This window comes from Armigeres subalbatus, chromosome 2, assembly GCF_024139115.2.
Source record: "Armigeres subalbatus isolate Guangzhou_Male chromosome 2, GZ_Asu_2, whole genome shotgun sequence".
Taxonomy (NCBI): domain Eukaryota; kingdom Metazoa; phylum Arthropoda; class Insecta; order Diptera; family Culicidae; genus Armigeres; species Armigeres subalbatus.
The window spans coordinates 70762705-70782930 of record NC_085140.1 but is presented as its reverse complement, the minus strand read 5'-3'; the positions used below and the strand labels follow the sequence as shown (position 1 = coordinate 70782930).

At 40.7% G+C, this 20226-nt stretch overlaps 2 protein-coding genes across 5 annotated transcripts in view; one reads left to right on the top strand and one right to left on the bottom strand.

The window, feature by feature from the left end:
* Positions 1-20226, bottom strand: part of LOC134208960 (LON peptidase N-terminal domain and RING finger protein 1) — a 240212-nt gene that overhangs the window by 16229 nt on the left and 203757 nt on the right. The gene's annotated exons all lie outside the window — the stretch shown is intronic.
* On the top strand, positions 6219-8389 carry LOC134208961 (uncharacterized). The gene is made up of 2 exons (XM_062684935.1): positions 6219-7988; positions 8071-8389. The coding sequence occupies exons 1-2, from the start codon at positions 6446-6448 to the stop codon at positions 8073-8075; spliced, it is 1548 nt and encodes a 515-aa protein (XP_062540919.1). The 5' UTR covers positions 6219-6445; the 3' UTR covers positions 8076-8389.

Here is a 20226-nt window from a genome sequence, read left to right as displayed (position 1 = left end):
GAAATTGAATGAATTTCCGTTGAAATCGAATGAATTTCCGTTGAAATTCGAATGAATTTCCGTTGGAAATTCGAATGAATTTCCGTTGGAAATTGAATGAATTTCCGTTGGAAATCGAATGAATTTCCGTTGGAAGTTCGAATGAATTTCCGTTGGAAGTTCGAATGAATTTCGATGGAAATTGAATGAATTTCCGTTGAAATTGAATGAATTTCCGTTGAAATTGAATGAATTTCCGTTGAAATTGAATGAATTTCCGTTGAATTCGAATGAATTTCCGTTGAAATTGAATGAATTTCCGTTGAAATTGAATGAATTTCCGTTGAAATCTCGAATGAATTTCCGTTGGGAATTCAAATGAATTTCCGTTGGAAATTTGAATGAAATTCCGTTGGAAATTTGAATGAAATTCCGTTGGAAATTCGAATGAATTTCCGTTGGAAATTCGAATGAATTTCCGTTGAAAATTCGAATGAATTTCCGTTGGAAATTCGAATGAATTTCCGTTGGAAATTCGAATGAATTTCCGTTGGAAATTCGAATGAATTTCCGTTGGAAATTTGAATGAAATTCCATTGGAAATTCGAATAAAATTCCGTTGGAAATTTGAAAGAAATTCCGTTGGAAATTCGAATGATTTTCCGTTGGAAATTCGAATGATTTTCCGTTGGAAATTCGAATGAGTTTCCGTTGGAAATTTGAATGAAATTCCGTTGGAAATTCGAATGAAATTCCGTTGGAAATTTGAATGAAATTCCGTTGGAAATTCGAATGAATTTCCGTTGGAAATTCGAATGAATTTCCGTTGGAAATTCGAATGAAATTCCGTTGGAAATATGAATGAAATTCCGTTGGAAATTCGAATGATTTTCCGTTGGAAATTCGAATGATTTTCCGTTGGAAATTCGAATGAATTTCCGTTGGAAATTTGAATGAAATTCCGTTGGAAATTCGAATAAAATTCCGTTGGAAATTTGAATGAAATTCCGTTGGAAATTCGAATGAATTTCCGTTGGAAATTCAAATGATTTTCCGTTGGAAATTCGAATGAATTTCCGTTGGAAATTCGAATGAATTTCCGTTGGAAATTCGAATGAATTTCCGTTGGAAATTCGAATGAATTTCAGTTGAAAATTCGAATGAATTTCCGTTAGGAATTTGGATGAATTTCCGTTAGGAATTTGGATGAATTTCCGTTAGGAATTTGGATAAATTTCCGTCGGAAATGAGATTGAGATTCGAATTAATTTTCGTTTTTGCTTTAAAATAACATTATAATAAAATGACAATCAACATTTGTTTTCCCGTTTTAGTTTTGCATCCACTTCACACAATGAGACTGGAAAGTTGGTAAGAATAATGTTAACAAGTTGTCATTTATCTTCCGAAAACGCCAAAATCTGAAGCAAGAAATTAATTGCAGTCCACCCTATCCGACCGGTGCGGTGTAAGTTGATCCCAGACGAAAGCAATTCCTTGGAAACGCGCCCCATTTGTTCCAACATATCTCCATGTGTATCGAAGGACCATTAATCTCTCTTCGCACGCTCGCGTCGGCTTCTTTCGGCAATGTCATCCGCCTATCTTTCACCTACCTGCCACCATGCGTTCCCACCGGAATGGCACCGAATTTTGGAATAAGATACACAACTCCTTCGCAAGAAAAATGGGGTGAAGAGCCATAACCAAACAAATGGGTGGGATTTGTCACTTTGCCGAAACGTTGAGTGGGTTTCCACTGGGATGTCGAAAGATTTGTTGACTGTCATCGCTGGAACGTGCACACACTCGCACCTTCAGCTTCCGATCTCCCGGTGTGGACGATGCCTCATACGAGGTTTGATGTTTCAACATACCGACTGATGAAATGGGCCCAAGGTCCATCAGGAGTCAATTGCTCCACGCCATCTCATCGGTCCGGTCGGAGTAGTGATCCGAAATTAAACAAGCGCGGAACTAGTTCAAACGTTTTGAATTTCATCATCTCTAAGCCCGAAGGGGGCGAACCCCGAAGGAGCGGTTGGCTGTCGACAAAGGAAAAACGTGACTCCATTGAGCTTTGGAAGGGAGTGAACTTTTCCACTGTTGCGTAAGCTCTGTTATTTGAGTGATCCGAGAAAGAATGGTAACGAGCAGAGACGATAAAAGCAGAAAAAAATAGCTGACATAGCGATAGGTATATAAGGAGGAAGAAGTAGACGCGTGACCTGGCTGGAATATTGAATTACGGTTTGGATGGTCTGCTTCCTTCCACTTCTTCCACCGCCGCCGTTGTCATTCTTCGCTGTGACGTCCGACAAGAAGCGGTTGCCTAAGTTATGTCAGCCCATACTCCGTAGCAGAAAGGACTCGCTTCTGAATGCCAATGGATGCGCATTAGCAGGCTCCTGTTGAATTCCGCTTAAAGCCGAGTTGAGGGCGATGGAAACGTGTGCAAAACAAATCCTACTGTTTGCAAACAGCTGTTGTGGAATATAGGAGAAATACGCAACGCAACCCATACAACGTTCAAGTCGAGACTGGCCGTGAACATGTGAATCGGAAGCACATGTTTTGGGTTGTTTTGGATATTCTTTTAGTTTGCTTCTATAACAGGGACGGTAGCTTACTGGTTAGTGTGACTGCTGCTCATTCCAGTGGAGATTATGATAAATAGTAGAAGACTTGTAAGAAGCCAATTGATACGAAACCGTACAGAAATCTACATAATGCACAGGGGAAGTCTTCTTCTTCTTCAACGGCTCTACATTCCAACTGGAACTTGGCTTGCTTTTGAATATAGTATTCTATTAGGATTTCCTCGGTAATTAAATGAAAGCTATTATTATTATTAATATCTTTATTAATCATTCCCTGTGTCGCATCGGACCGAGTCAGACGCATTTAGTTTGGATCTCTTCACGCGAACTCGATAAAGTGCTTTTTCAAGTTTACTTTGCCAAATATACGGCACCGAAGTTTCGCAAGGTGAATTCCTGGCGACCAGAAGGAAGCGGGCTGTAATTGGTAAATTACCAACCGGTAATCATTACAGCGCCGTGAATATCAGCATTCGGACAGAGCATCATCCATCCCCGTACGACGACGTTCGTAGGCACCTACAAAGGCAACAACAAAACGGCTAAGTACCTATTCGCTTTGTATTGTTTGCATGCGGTGGAGTTGGGTACACTTTTTTCTCGACAGAAAGAATCGGACAGTGCAGAAAGAGTGGGCATTAGCCTGGTCCAAAAAAATATTTTTTTTCTTAAATAAATTTATTTAAGTTTTTTTTTTATCTTTGATACATGGATGAAGTGAGTGGAGGCGAAACGCCTCCCAAAGACAATGTCGTTCGCACGCGATTTTACCAGGCCACATCACCTGGTCCCTGGGTTGTTTATTTCCGGCAGAAAGTGAAAAGTATTGATCTTTTAGGAATCAAACGTGACTTGACGCGTCGTTTTCCGAAAACTGATTTTCATCAGATCAATCGGAACAAACTACGTGTAACCGCACCTACATACCAGGATGCAAATGCTATCGCAAAAGACCAGAACTATAATGTGGAATATTTGGTTTATGTCCCGTCGCGGGAGGTCGAGATTGAAGGCGTAATTAACGCAGCGAGCCTGACTTGCAAGGATGTACTTGCAGGAAAAGGCCGTTTAAAGAATGCCCTGCAGTCTACCGTGGATATTCTGGACTGCAAGGAATTGCATTCAGCAGCTATGGTAGATGGTAAAAAGTATATTCGAAGTCAGGTTCGCTACGGGTAACGTTTGCCGGTTCGATACTCCCAAAATATGTAGATATCGAAAATATGTTGTTTCCGGTGCGTCTTTTGTACCCAGGGTTTTTAATTGTACCAACTGCAAACAGTTGGGGCACACTGCCGAGTTTTGCGACAACAAGCCCCGTTGTGGCAAATGTTTTGAAAAGCATAGGGAGGAGTCCTGCCAACAACAAGCTACAAAGTGCGCTTATTGTGGCATGGACCCTCCCCATGGTTTGCAAGAATGCCCGGTGTACAAAAAGCGCACCCAAAAAGTTAAGCGCACATTAGTACAGCGCTCTAAGCAGTCGTATGCAGAAATGGTGAAGTCGCAAGACACATCCGCAACTGCCAACGCAACGGCTGCTATTTCAGCTGCCGTTCAAGTAAGTGATTTTTATGATGTCATTTCCATAGACGAATCGGACTCTGACGTAGCCGATATGGATGATTCTGCGGAGGTACACGTACCCGAAAAGAGGAAGAAACCGTCTTCCCCGGGATTGCGCCGTAAGAAAACAAAAATCATCCCTAGAAGCTTGCCTAAATCTGATGGTAATGGGGGATTATTTAAAATTCCGAAGCAACCTGTCTATACTGCTCCTTTTGACCCATGTTGCAGTAGGACATTCCCGCCATTGCCTAAAACCGATGTTTCAAAGAAACATCAGTCAAGGAATATCTCTGAGCAGAAAAACTGCTACTCGCACTTCCAAGAGAAGAATCTCGTCCAATAGAGGATTGATATCCTTTAAGGACCTTGTGGATCGTTTTTGAACTTATTCAATATTCCGAATTCATTGAGGCCAATCATTGACCTCTTTATTCCAACAGTTGAAAGTTATCTGAAGCAATTGACTGTTTCATGGCCCCTTCTTGCAGGACTTGTATCTTTCGATGGATAATACGGCCATACAAGATACAATCACTGTGCTGCAGTGGAACTGTCACAGTCTGAAACATAAATTGGACGTGTTTAAGTTTTTAATTCGCAACTCCGATTGCGATATATTTGCACTCTGTGAAACATGGCTTTCTTCTGAAGATGAAATCAACTTCCACGATTTTAACATTATTCGCCAAGATCGGAATGATCATTATGGTGGCGTTCTTTTGGGAATCAAAACATGTCACACTTTCTACAAAATTCCCATTCCGACTGTTAATGGTTTAGAAATCGTCGCTTGCCAAGTAAATGTAAAGAAAAAGACCTTTGCATAGCTTCAGTGTATATTCCCCAAATGCCTCACTTAATCGTCGGCATCTTTGGAGCGCAGTCTCTCTTTTATCATCCCCAGTTTTAATACTGGGTGATATGAATGCACATGGTATTGCATGGGGCGAAACTAGAGACGATAACAGAGCGCCTATTTTCTATGATTTGTGCGACGATTTCAACTTGAATATTTTGAACACAGGCGAAGTAACTCGAATAGGACCTCAAGGTCAGGAAAGTCGAATAGATCTGTCTTTATGCTCTAATTCACTATCATTAGATTGCACGTGGAAGGTAATCCAAGATCCCCATGGTAGTGACCACATGCCGATAGTCACCACAATCAAAAGCGGCTATCAACGATCAGTGCCAGTTAATGTTCCTTTCGACCTCACGAAAAACATTGACTGGCAAAAATTTGCATCGGCGGTAAAATTGGTATTGAATCAACTGATATTCTTCCTCCACTGGATGAGTATCGATTCCTTATCGAATTGATTCATAAAAGCGCACTAGAAGCTCAGAAACGACGCGTTCCAAGTACATCTGTCATAAGAAGACCAGCCACTCCTGGATGGGATGATGAATGTACTAAGTTGTATTCCGAGAAATCTGATGCCTTCAAGGCTTTCCGTAAACACGGAAGGTCTGAGCTTTTCGAAAAGTATTTGAGGCTTGAAAGAAAGCTCAAAAATCTTCTCAAGGCTATAAAACGTAGCTACTGGCGACGTTTTGTTGAGGGACTATCACGAGAAACCTCAATGACAACACATGCGGAACCGCATTTCCACCAATGAGAGTGAAGAATACTCCAATCGATGGATATTCAACTTCGCAAAACAGGTCTGCCCAGATTCCGTACCAGCAGAACCGCTATTTCGAGAATCAGTCACTGATCCCGGTTCTTTGGGTGGACCATTCTCAATGCTGGAACTTTCTATGTCTCTTCTTTCATCAAACAATTCTTCTCCGGGATGCGATAATATCAAATTCAATCTTCTTAAAAACCTCCCAGATATCGCTAAAAGACGATTACTTGACCTGTACAACTGTTTCATGGAGTACAACATTGTGCCCCAGAATGGCGCCAAGTCAAAGTAATAGCTATTCAAAAGCCTGGGAAACCAGCGTCTAATCACAATTCATACCGACCGATCGCCATGCTATCGTGCATGAGGATATTAGTGGAAAAGATGATCCTTTCAAGAATTGACCATTGGGTCGAGCAAAATGCATTACTGTCAAATACTCAATTCGGTTTTCGAAAAGGTAAAGGAACAAATGACTGTCTAGCGTTGCTCTCTTCAGATATACAGCTGGCCTATGCGCACAAGGAGCAACTGGCTTCAGTTTTCTTGGATATTAAGGGCGCTTTTGATTCTGTTTCCATAGAAGTACTGTCGGAAAATTTGCACAGTAGTGGATTACCCGTTATTTTGAATAATTTCTTGTACAATTTGTTGTCAGTAAAACATATGAACTTTACTCTCGGCACTCTGACAACTTCCAGAAATAGCTACATGGGCCTTCCCCAAGGTTCATGTTTAAGTCCCTTGCTTTACAATTTCTATGTTAAAGATATTGACAATTGTTTGGAAGGACAATGCACGCTTAGACAACTTGCAGATGATGCCGTGATCTCCCTAAGAGGTTCATGTGCAAATGTCCTGCAAAGACCATTGCAAAATTCCCTAAATAACCTGACTGTTTGGGCCAGACATTTAGGGATCGAGTTCTCTCCGCAAAAAACTCAGTTGGTTGTGTTTACTAGGAAGCGGTACCCAGCTCAACTGAAACTAAAACTGTTGAATGATGACATCAACCAATCTTTATCTTCTAAATACCTTGGGGTCTGGTTTGATTCCAAGTGTACCTGGAAAACCCATATTGATTATTTGTTAGAGAAATGCCGAAAAAGGATCCATTTTCTCCGTTCTATCTCTGGAACTTGGTGGGGCGCTCACCCGGAAGACCTCATCAAACTATATAAAACGACTATTCTCTCTGTTTTAGAGTATGGCTCTTTCTGCTTCCTCTCAGCAGCTGATTGCCACCTGATCAAATTGGAACGAATTCAATATCGTTGTTTGCGTATTGCCCTTGGCTGTATGCATTCAACGCATAACATGAGCCTGGAGGTGCTTGCTGGAGTCACTCCTTTAAAGCACCGTTACTGGGAGCTCTCACTTAGAATACTGATCAAATGTGGAACAAGTAACACACTTGTATTAGAAAACTTCGATAATATGCTTGAACTGGCTCATCGTTCAAGATATCTGCGAGTCTATCTCAACTACATATCGTCAGATCTCTGTCTTCCATGTTATAATCCACCTCGAGTTTACTTCGTCAACGACAGTTCCTCAATTGAATACGATCTGTCCATGAAACACGCTATTCAAGGAATACCAGATCATCTTCGACAAATATCTATCCCTTCCATTTTTTCTGAAAAATATGAACATGTCAATTGCAACAACAGATATTTCACTGATGGTTCTCGCATTAACGGATCCACTGGCTTCGGTGTTTTCAACGTAAGTTCAACCACCTTCCGAAAACTTCAGGAACCGTGTTCGGTTTATGTTGCTGAGCTGGCAGCAATTAATTTCGCTTTGGGGATAATTTCCAATCAGCCCGTAGACCATTATTTCATCTTCTCGGATAGTCTTAGTTCTATCGAGGCACTCCGGTCGATGAAACCTGTTAAGCACGCATCTTACTTTCTTACAACTATAAGAGAGCAGATGCGTGATTTGGTCGAAAGATCATTCAAGATTACCTTTGTATGGGTCCCATCCCATTGCCTAATCTATGGCAATGAGAAGGCGGACTCGCTAGCAAAGGTGGGCGCACAGGAAGGTGAAGTTTATGATAGACAAATCTCGAATAACGAGTTTTTCCCATTAGTCCGTCAGAGTACTCTTCAAAATTGGCAAATGATTTGGTCACACAATGAACTTGGACGGTGGCTATTTTCCATAGTTCCTAAAGTTTCTGCGCGAGCGTGGTTCAGAGGTGAGGACTTAAGTCGAGGCTTCATTCGCACGATGTCGAGGCTTATGTCCAATCACTATTCACTAAACACACATCTCTACAGAATAAACCTGGTCGAGAGCAACCTATGTAGGTGCGGAGCCGGTTACGATGACATCGATCACGTAGTTTGGTATTGCTCGGAAAATGACGCCTCCAGAGAGCAACTATTGGATACCCTTGTGGCCCGAGGTAAACAACCCTTCCGGGATATAAGAGGTGTTTTGGGAGATCGCGATGTGATATATATGCAGGCCATCTATGCCTTCCTTTGCTTGGCTGACATCAAAGTTTAATGCCTATATTCTTCTCTTTCTCAGTTTTTTCTTGTCCGATTCTGTTTCTCTGTACCATGTACCCTGAAGCTCCGGCCATCCGGAAGATGCTCCCTGACGAACCAAAATCGAGCACGACGCCACGCAAAATCGTTTTCAACGTTCAACGTCAAACGCCCGGATGAGCAGCTGAAATAACCTAAACCCAAATCCCTACCCCGTCCGTCCTGTATTAAGTTTTTTAACCTTGAGTCGCCACGAGTATTATGGTCTATGTCCCCTCCCAACTAACTGTTAAGATAAGATGATATACCATGTAAAAATATCATACTTGAGAATTGCGGCTCCGCAAAGTGTCACACACGACTGAGCCTACCAAATAAATGAACTGGAAAAAAAAAAAAAAAAAAAAAATATCTTTATTAATGAGGTTTTCGGCCCTGGACCGGTTCGCCTCGTAAATGAAAGCTTTCCTATGCCGCCATTGCATGAGCATGTATCTTGTGTGGAAAGTACAATGGGTACACTATGACCAGGGAGTCGATAATGTTTCCCACCCGAAAACATTTTAGACCGGACCGAGAGTCGAACTCGCTATCTCCGGATTGGCAATCCTACGCCTTTGCTCGCAAGGCTACTGGAGACCCACATTTACACGTTAGTAAATTATTTTTGACCACGCAGAAAGTACTCGGTTTTTATTAGGTATACAATTATTATTGTTTTATCTTCTTGCTGTATTTATTGTAAAATACGGTACCCATCAATGAAATTCACACTGTAGCATCGCTTTTTTTATCCGGAATAAAATCCTGCAGAGTTTGGGTTCCGCCACCCTCCACCCGTTCCGTTATGCCGGTTTTACTGCCTGTGGTCCTTTCGGTCTTGCAAAAAAAAATATATATAAGTACAGCAACGCACAATATGTGTTCACTTCTTCCTCTATTTTGTCCCAATGCAATGGTGCGACACCAGCTGAAAACAGTCTAGCGCCATTTGTTTCAGTCGCACGCGAACTTTTGTTGAGGAAATCCCACGTGATCATGAGTTCTTACAGGCTGCTGCGCTCTAAGATTTCGAAAATATGACAGTCGACTCTCTGCATCTCGATGTTATATTCCAGGCACTGCAGTACCATCTGAGCAGCATCTTGTGCAAAGATATTATCCCTAATCAAAGAGCTCTCTGAAAAGGTATTACCATTTGAGCGTTTGATGATGATCCGGATCAAGATGAATACACCACTAGGTGTTCCAATCTGCCAAATTTACGATGCAGCCATCTTGGATTTTAGTATGGGAAAGCCAGTCGATTTGTTTTCGTTTTGCACTGAAAATGATTTTTTCCCCGCCTTCTTCTCTTCCACAAACTTGGCAGATTGGAGCACCTAGTATACTGTATTCATCCGGATCCGGATGGCCAACGCATGTCGGGGTTTATTCGCGTTGCGAAGGTGTTGCTACAACAAAAGCTGTGAAAAAAGGTTTCTCCATGACGAACATTTCACTTTGTTTACTGAGCGGATAGATAACTAAGATCGATATCCCATCATTTCATCAGTATCTTTACTCAAAAGATCGAATGATGGGATGGTTTGCAATGCCTGACTCATATTCCGAACACTGGCGTTTTAGCGTCACAAAACTAAAACGTTAGGTATCAGGTATCAGAACGTCGGCTCAGGAGGCACGTTCCCCTCAATTTGGGAGATTTGTGCCATCGCCTTCACTGGCCTTTCTCATCATTTACCTGACGGAAAAGGAAGTGAAAAGGGGAAAGGAAGAGGAAGTGAAGTTGGAAAGGAGAATGGAACCATTTATAGGAAAGCCAATTATGTAGACTCACACGCATTCAGCTAGGGACTAAAGAGAGGTGTCACAAAAACACAGAGGACGTAACAATGGACGAACGTCAAAGACGAAACACAGAGTGCACTGTGAAAAACGCATAATGCGAATCCATATAGGTGACAATCACAAAGTACATTCTAAAAAAAAATGCATAATGCGAATCCATATAGGTGACAATTCGTTGAAAACTAAGTAAAACACATATCCATAACCCCACTCTAATTTAACCTCACGTTGAGATTAAACAAGAGTAGCCGAAGCCGAACGTCAAGGACTAGACACAGAGTACACTGTGAAAAACGCATAATGCGAATCCATATAGGTAACATACACAAAGTACATTGTAAAAAACGCCTAATGCGAATCGATATAGGTGACAATTTGTTGAAAACTAAGTAAAATACATATCCATAACCCCACTCTTATTTAACCTCACGTTGAGATTGAACAAGAGTAGCCGAAGTCGAACGTGACTGGCGTCGTAGGCGTCGGGGCGTTACTTTTGCAACCATTAAGTATGCAGTCTCCTAATTGGTTCGTTAGCGTCGGTTTAACTCGATCAGTTTTGTGAGAGTGAGCAAAGGAATAGACTGTGAGAGTAAGAGAAAATATAGAATGTGAGAGTAGATATGGTGAGTTACTGTATGTTTTGGTTTATGTCAATCAGAACGTGAGAATCAAAGAATGTGTGTATTGTGGGTCAATGGGTATAGCATTGCTCGCTATGTGAGAATTAGAACGGAAAGAAAAATCGTTGAGTAATGTCAACACGGATAACTGAGTTGGTATGGCTTAAGTGGTGTTGAAAGACACGGGTTGCATGTTCATTGCTTTGCTTGTGGGAAATGGTTTGGAATAGAGTCATGGAAATAAATTATGCACTCTACTGGTAAGGATGTCTACACTTGAAGGGTTTTGAAATGTTACCGAGTAAGATGGTTTGGAAATCGTCATTTGTCACTTGGATCTAGTGTGTCATATTGAATGTAAAAGTTTTCTATGGAAATCTAATGATGTGTTAAGAATAGTTAATTGCGTATAGCACACAAGGACGAGACACAGACTACACTGTGAAAAACGCATAATGCGAATCCATAAAGGTAACATACACAAAGTACATTGTAAAAAAAACGCATAATGCGAATCCATATAGGTGACAATTTGTTGAAAAAAACTAAGTAAAAAAAAACATATTCATAATCCCATCCTTATTCAACCTCAAGTTGAGATTAAACAAGAGTAGCTGAAGCCAAACATCAAAGACGAAACACAGAGTACACTTTGAAAAACGCATAATACGAATCCATATAGGTGACAAACACAAAGTACATTGTAAAAAAAAACGCATAATGCGAATCCATATAGGTAAAAATTTGTTGAAAAACTAAGTAAAAAAGATTCATAATCCTACCCTTATTCAACCTAGGGTGGTCGGTATTGGCCATTTTTGTCAAATACCGGTTTTCGGTGTTTGATGGAGCCAATACCGGTAATACCGGTAGAATACCGGTTTTTGTGAAAATTTCAGGTAGTAAAAGAAAAACGTTTGATTTGGACTTCTGGATGAAAAACATTATTTGTTGACAAACTTCAAATGTTAAAATCATTGCTTGTTGAGCTGGGCAAAGTGAAACTTAAGTAGACATTACATACTGAGCGACTCATCTCCCAATCCGTATTGGATTTTGTTAGCAATGTTGCCAACTACTGAAAATGCCATCTCTGGTTCAACCGAAGTAGGACGAATGGTTCCAAGACCTTCGAAAATCAGTGTTGAATACTTGCCCGTAATCCCTGCCGATTCATAATAGGAAAATTCCTTACGGATTGTATGCAAGGATCCCGGCGTCAACGTATGAGCCTCCAGTAACGCAAGTGTTTTGCTTTGCTTACAGTCTCTTCACAAGTTGTTCTAAAACCAGAAAAATCATACATAGAGGCATCTTCTTCGTACCGATTGTCAGGTGTGATCGTTGTCTCATCTTCGACGATCGCATCAGGAATGATTAGACGCTTCAAGATCCCATCCGCTTGCCTAATCAAAGTAGCTCTAGATGTCTTGAAGGAAATGTCACAATCGTTTCGGATCAATTGCTTCACGGCAGAATTATTCAAAAAGCAAAAGATCGGCGTATTTGGATCGTCTCTCTTGGATTCATTCTATAAACGCTTCGAAATAGTGGCGAAAATATCTGTGGTTTGATTTGATAATAGTTCCAACGTAAATTGGAACGCCACGTCGGCTTCATATAGAGTGCAAAACTTACAGAGCAGTAGTTCCACAACAGCTTGAATATGTTCGAGGCTTGAATTATTTCAGCGTGCCTTGGCATCAGCCACTAATTCAAATTCTTTTCCGAATCCAGGACGGACATATTTTTGCAGAAAATCGTTTTTCATAGGTGATCTACGGAAGAGAAAAACTACTTCTTGTACCGTTTTCAAAATTTCATACATTTCATTCATACAATTCTGGACGATATCAACAATGTTCATTGAAGAAAAAGTCAGATTTTTTATACTGACAGCAAAACTATCAATACCGAAAATACCGGTATTTTCCGTCTCTAATACCGGTATTTTCGGTACCCAAAATTGGCCGGTAATACCGGTATTACCGTTTTCGGTACTACCGGTTAGACCACCCTAATTCAACCTCAAGTTGAGATTAAACAAGAGTAGCTGAAGCCGAACGTCAAAGACGAAACACAGAGTACACTGTGAAAAGCGCATAATGCGAATCCATATAGGTAACATACACAAAGCACATTGTAAAAAAATGCATCATGCGAATCCATATAGGTGGAAGTTTGTTGAAAAACTAAGTAAAACACATATTCATAACCCCACACTCACGTTGAGATTGAACAAGCCGAACGTCAAAGACGAGACACAGAGTACACTGTGAAAAACGCATAATGCGAATCCATATAGGTGACAATTTGTTGAAAACTAAGTAAAACACATATTCATAACCCCACTCTTATTTAACCTCACGTTGAGATTGAACAAGAGTAGCCGAAGCCAAACGTCAAGGACGAGACACAGAGTACACTGGGAAAAAACGTATAATGCGAATCCATATAGGTAACATACACAAAGCACATTGTAAAAAACTCAAAATGCGAATCCATATAGGTGACAATTTGTTGAAAACTAATTAAAACACATATTCATAACCCTACTCTTATTTAACCTCACGATGAGGTTGAATAAGAGTAGCCGATTATCTCGGAGAAGTAAAAAGTCAACTACGCCATAGCTCCGGTTAGCGCAGCGAGGGTTAAAATACTGTGAAGGGGGCCCTGGTGCTTCACAGGCTTCGTTTGCGGTTAGGTTCTTATTAGACCCCCTAACCATTCATTCGTAGGCACGGTAAGCATAACGCCGCATCACACCGAGACTTAGGGGTCACCTGTATGGTGGACTTTTAACACTGGAACAGGCAATCCGTAATGTTATTCTTAGCCAGATAACTAGCTGCCGACACCACACGGCTATCTAGGCTGTTCGTGGAGAGAAGTTGACATTGACTTTACGTCAACTCTCAATGTGGCCGAACAGCCTCAATGTGGCGTTTTAGCGTCACAAAACTGAAACTTTCATTGGTTTTCCGTACTGAGGATCAAGATTACAAACGTATTCATGCTTTTATGGAGAAAATAACGCAAATAGCCCGAATGGCGTGTGTTCGGAATTTGAGTCCAAACGGTATATTCAAATTTCTAGGCTACTAGACCACCTTGGGACAACAACAAACACATCAAAAACAAGGAAGGATATTTGTTTTGTTGTCGTTTTTCACAGCAACAAACTTTTTTCGATCTAGTCAGGATGGTCAATATGCGCCCCTAAGCAAATCTCTCAATTTAATGATGATTTCATCTGAATCTAATCTAGCATAACAGTCATTACATGGTCCAACAATTTTTAAGAAAAACCAACAATATTACAAGAAAACGATTTTATTCCAAAATAGTGCATTTTCATTTAAAATGAACGACGCTGGGCAATATGCGCCACCCAAAAATGATAATCAAAATATTCCAATATTTTTCACTGAAATAGTCACACTCTTTTGCAAAAGATTAGTGTCAGGTGGTCAAGTTTAAGGTAGTCAATATTTTAGACTAATTAAAAAAGGAGAAAATGTTTTTTGTATATGAAGAAAAAGCATTGTTGACGTAAACAATGAAATTGCATCGGAAAAAGTCAAAACAACATTAAAAAAATTAAACAAAGAGTTTTTGACAAAGTATTTTTTTGTGTAACGGCTTGCAAATGTTATTGGTTTCAGCCACTTACGATTTTGAGACAAAATTTGGGTTAATAACCAAGAAAACGTGGTGGCGCATTTCACCCAACCGGTGCATTTTATACGTATCTCTCCTATCCATTTCATTTTTTTTTCATTCCTCGATCTTTCTTTATCTCGATGTTCTCTGCAATATCGAGATGTAGAGAAGTGACGGTATTAAAGAAAGTAGGACAAACTATCAAGTCATGTCATGTTCGGGAGTGGATTTTATTTTATCCCATATTTCTAATTTTCCAAACTTACTGTTTAGAAAGATCATGAGTTTCATCACATGAGCCGTAACATCAAATTACGATTTACGCCTCTACAGCTTTACTTTGTTTAGGAACGAAACAAAACCTGTTCCAAATATGTTTCTTCTAATGGAATACATTTTTCGTAGTGGAATTCTGGCTTACGAGTCGGTGATGCCGAGAAGATGAACCATATATTCAATGAAATATCCTAATATGTGGCCTGCTAGACCATGCTATTCACATCTAACATTTTTGACCGTCTTTTTTGGAATCGGTCCCACTGTGTGCCGTGGCGCAGTCAGGCTCGGGTGGTGTAGACGGGAGGAGACCGGAAGAAATTCTGACGACAGATGGTTTTCACGGATTGGAAAAGAGGCAAGAAGGTTAGACCTCTGTCAATGGACACTCCTAGCACCTTAACAATCTTCCAGTTGGATTGGGAATAGGATACTCGCCGTTGGGTTATGAACAGAATACACGCTTATTGGCTGTCTCTTAAACCCTCGGTAACCACAAACAGGATGTCATCGAAATAAAGATGTTCATGACGACCAAGAAGAAAGACCTTGATTTATCATTCCCTATGAGAACAGTGAGTAAATTGCAAATATAAGCAAGGAAGTTGCCCGAATATCTCCATTCGGCAAGTTGATGGAGTACTAAGGACGTCCAGGTGCGATTGAACGCCTTGGAGATGTATAGGAAGAATAGGTCGGTACCCCGAAGAACATCCCCTAGTCCCGCGAAGTAGTACTCCTAGTGGAAGCGCATGTTGTCGGCAGCCCAGTCAGCTTCCAACATTTCCCGATATGCGATATGCGACAGACAAACAAGGCTCTTCTGATGGAGACGCACCCACTTCAGCTGGTGGATGACCTATTGAGCTCGGACAATGCATCAGTTGGTTTCTCCAAGATGGATATTTAGGACGCGTATAACCAATAAGAGATCTTCGAAAAGTTCTGGCCGATAACTACTTTTATAAACAAACATGGTCTGTTCAGGTAGATTTTGTTGTTTGATTTTTATGCAATAAATTGTTTAATTAATAAAAGTTGCCATATAACTTAGGGTTTTATTTGAATTTTCAATTTCTTGTTTTAAACAAATCTATGAATAGATACTAACGCTTAATGTTCTGAGTGAGTTGTGCGTGCACTTGAATTGTTCCAGAAGGTAATGGAATCCATGATGCTACAAGTTACAGAATCCTTAAAAGCAGTCCGTTGAGTTCTGTCACTGTCAGACAAATAGCTTTCAAACAAATTGTATGCAGAACCCGAAATTCCCGACCTTCCCGGTATCCCAATTGTTCTATTTAAATGCATAAGCAGCTGGCCTTTCATAACAATTTCTAAAATTTTCTCTACTGTGTGCAACATATTGATGGGACGAAACTCTTCGGCTTCAATCGTTTCAGCAACCTTAGACGGCGAATCACCATTCACCAATCTCTCCGTGACCTTGCAGGAATAGGAGGCCCGGAAATTCAGATGGAAGTTGGAAGTGTCCTGTGAGGGGAGACATTATTCTTCGGAATCGGAACGACACAGCTCTGTCTCCTTTCTTCCGGGAGGGTCAGCCACTTTTCAATTATCCAGGAAATGGAACCTAGATAGTAGCAAAAGTTTCTTCAGAATATGCCCATAGGGTATCCTATAGTATCTGGTCTTGACGATTTGCTGCCACTCCTGGGCAGTTGCTGCTACCCGAATGTCAGTTTTCGGTGGAGACAAATTGGTTCAATAGGGAGCCAGGGTCATCTGGGGGGATCACGAAGTTTTCCAAGGTTAGGTTTCTGGTGTGGATACAAGAGCGAAATTTGTCAGAACGCTTTTATGAGACCAAAACGAGCCTCCACTTCTATCGGCCACTTCAGAGCGGTTCGAAAAAGTGCGCTTTTGCTGGTCGAGATGGATAAGGTACTTTTTTTTCACAGCTGAGCTGCCGATTGTGAACGATTTACGGAGTCCAGTAATTCCACCCACTGACTCTTCTTCGCTTGCTTTATGACGATTTGACGCTGTTGATGATGTTGATGAATGGACCGCGATGACATTGATAGATTTTGCAGAGTTATCGTGAAGGAGGTAAGATGATCACCAAGTCTGAGCAAGGAACAGGACAGAATACATTTTGACTGTTTCGCTCTTTTTTAATGATGGTCTAGATTTGTAATTGATGGAGTCGAACGCAAAGGGCTGTAAGTGACAAAAAGTTAGTTGTAAGAAAAATGGGTGCAAAGTTTTTCAATACAGTGTAACACATTGAAGTCGGTTTTCACGCGGAGGATACGTGCCGCATAAATTAAAACAACATAAATAAATAAAACAGGCCTAAATACCCGCGTAATTCTAAGCCGGATAAAAAAAATCGCGTAAAAAGTGATCCACGTAAAAAATCGGATAAAAACGACTTCAGTGTACATTAGGATCGTTGAAGCGTTGACTCTTCCTCGATCGAATGGTCCAAAATTAAAAATCCATCAAGAAGAAGCTGAGATATTAACGATTTAAGTCTATCATTTTCTCGTGACGTGAGGGTGAGGGGACGCACAGTGCGCTGAATATATGGCAATTCGGAACAAAAATCATAACTAGATGTTTTAGGCTTTTTTTACACATATAACATAGAAGGGATTTACCCAAACAATTACCATGATATTAGCATAAATAAAAATAGCAAGTAATAGCAAGAATGTCGCGCCAAATTGCAAATTGTGAACAAAATTAGAACAAAAGTCTGTAGTCTGTACTTTCCTCTGGAGGAATATTGCTTATACTATAATACTTTGATCAAATTGTACGTGTTCGAGTGAATTACTAAATGTCCACTTTATAGTTCTGCTGTTTTAAACCATGAATAAACCGAATAAATCGCTAACAACAGGTGTCTATTTACAAACTTTCATTATGGTGGAAAGTCAACGAAGTTCATTTAACCCACTGAAAATATGAAAAATTTTGATAAGAATAACGCATATCATAGTTGAGTTGTTATTTGTCAAATCATATCTATTCAAAAGATATTAACTAGGATAAACTTTCATGTATTTTATCCGATGAACGTCAGTTACGAATGTTGCGAAACAATGTTAATTAAAAAAAAAATCCAAAAATTTGATGAGCGCCATTATTTCTAACAATGACAATTGAGGCCACACCTTTTCCTTTTTCCAGCGGTATACAAACAAATTTCGTATGGTGAAGATGTCACACGACCTTCCTTCTGCCAGTGAGATATATCAGCTTCCACACTGATATTCTTCCCCTTCATACGGAGCTAGCAGAAGGAAGGTCGTGATATGTGCCATCGCCAAATATTGCCCTCCGCTCGCTTTCAAATCGACTTCTATAAAACATTCTTCATGCCTGCCGTATCCTAACGGAACTATCAATTCTATACTTTCGCCTCTAATGCTATCATGAACATGTACGTCCAAGTTTGGAAGATGATATTAGCATTTCCATATCATTGTAAATCGTTTAACTTCACGTAGAAGTAACACACACGAAATCATGATTTAGTGTACTACCCTTTGGTGGGGGCATCCATCAATTCAGCTGTTATTGGTCGACGGTACAGCAGCAGTGCCTTTCTGCTTTGTTCTTCCGAGGCAGCTGTTGGTTGCGACGAGACGGACGCAATGAGAAAACAGAACTGTGCAATAAAATCCTATTCTGACTAAATGCTGATGTCATATTAGAAATTTGGAGACAGTACTGTCGATAGCAAATCCTTCCGCACGCGATGGCATATGAGTTAAGTCAAACCACCTTCCTTTTGCCAGTGGAGATATATCAGCTTCCACACTGATATTCTTCCTCCCCTTCATACGGGAGCTTGGCAGAAGGAAGGTCGTGATATGTGCCATCACAAATATTGCCCTCCGCTCGCTTTCAAATCGACTTCTATAAAAACATTCTTCATGCCTGCCGTATCCTAACGGAACTATCAATTCTATACTTTCGCCTCTAATGCTATCATGAACATGTACGTCCAAGTTTGGAAGATGATATTAGCATTTCCATATCCATTGTAAATCGTTTAACTTCACGTAGAAGTAACACACACGAAATCATGATTTAGTGTACTACCCTTGGTGGGGGCATCCATCAATAAGGGACCGACTGTTTACTTCGATGACATTTACTTCCAGGGTGCAGCAGCCGTAAAAAGTGTAGACAACAACCTTCCGTGCACCATGTTTACGGTACTCGTCACTGAGTGGCGATACCGGCGTTTCTATCTGTGTTGTTAAGCCTGCTACTCTACGTTCTGAGATTTTCACAGTTTTCACCATGAGCTCATGGAAGAATGGTAGTTGGAAATCGATAAAATGTATGGGAAAATCAAGTATTTTGCAAATTTATGGAAAATGGTGGTGTTTTTGAAGAAAGTAGTGATAAGGAATGAAGTATGAGGTGAAAAGATTGTCTCCTGCACTTAGTTTGCACTGATTAGTAGTCTAATAGTGATGAAATTTCGATTTTACTACCATTGAAAAAACGCCATCTCTTGCATTAATCGTTTTGACTGGTACCTTATTCAGCTGTTATTGGTCGACGGTACAGCAGCAGTGCCTTTCTCTGCTTTGTTCTCTCCGAGGCAGCCAAGTTGGTTGCGACGAGACGGACGCAATGAGAAAACAGAACTGTGCAATAAAAATCCTATTCGACTAAATGCTGATGTCATATTAGAAATTTGGAGACAGTACTCGTCGATAGCAAATCCTTCCGCACGCGATGGCATATGAGCAAGTCAAACCACCTTCCTTTGCCAGTGGAGATATATCAGCTTCCACACTGATATTCTTCCCTCCCCCTTCATACGGGAGCTTGGCAGAAGGAAGGTCGTGTGATATGTGCCATCACAAATATTGCCCTCCGCTCGCTTTCAAATCGACTTCTATAAAAACATTCTTCATGCCTGCCGTATCCTAACGGAACTATCAATTCTATACTTTCGCCTCTAATGCTATCATGAACATGTACGTCCAAGTTTGGAAGATGATATTAGCATTTCCATATCATTGTAAATCGTTTAACTTCACGTAGAAGTAACACACACGAAATCATGATTTAGTGTACTACCCTTGGTGGGGGCATCCATCAATTCAGCTGTTATTGGTCGACGGTACAGCAGCAGTGCCTTTCTCTGCTTTGTTCTCTCCGAGGCAGCCAAGTTGGTTGCGACGAGACGGACGCAATGAGAAAACAGAACTGTGCAATAAAAATCCTATTCGACTAAATGCTGATGTCATATTAGAAATTTGGAGACAGTACTCGTCGATAGCAAATCCTTCCGCACGCGATGGCATATGAGCAAGTCAAACCACCTTCCTTTTGCCAGTGGAGATATATCAGCTTCCACACTGATATTCTTCCTCCCCTTCATACGGGAGCTTGGCAGAAGGAAGGTCGTGTGATATGTGCCATCACAAATATTGCCCTCCGCTCGCTTTCAAATCGACTTCTATAAAAACATTCTTCATGCCTGCCGTATCCTAACGGAACTATCAATTCTATACTTTCGCCTCTA

What these genes read in the sequence shown, in the direction of transcription:
- LOC134208961 (XM_062684935.1), top strand. Translation starts at nt 6,446, where the DNA reads ATGAACTTTACTCTCGGCACTCTGACAACTTCCAGAAATAGCTACATG.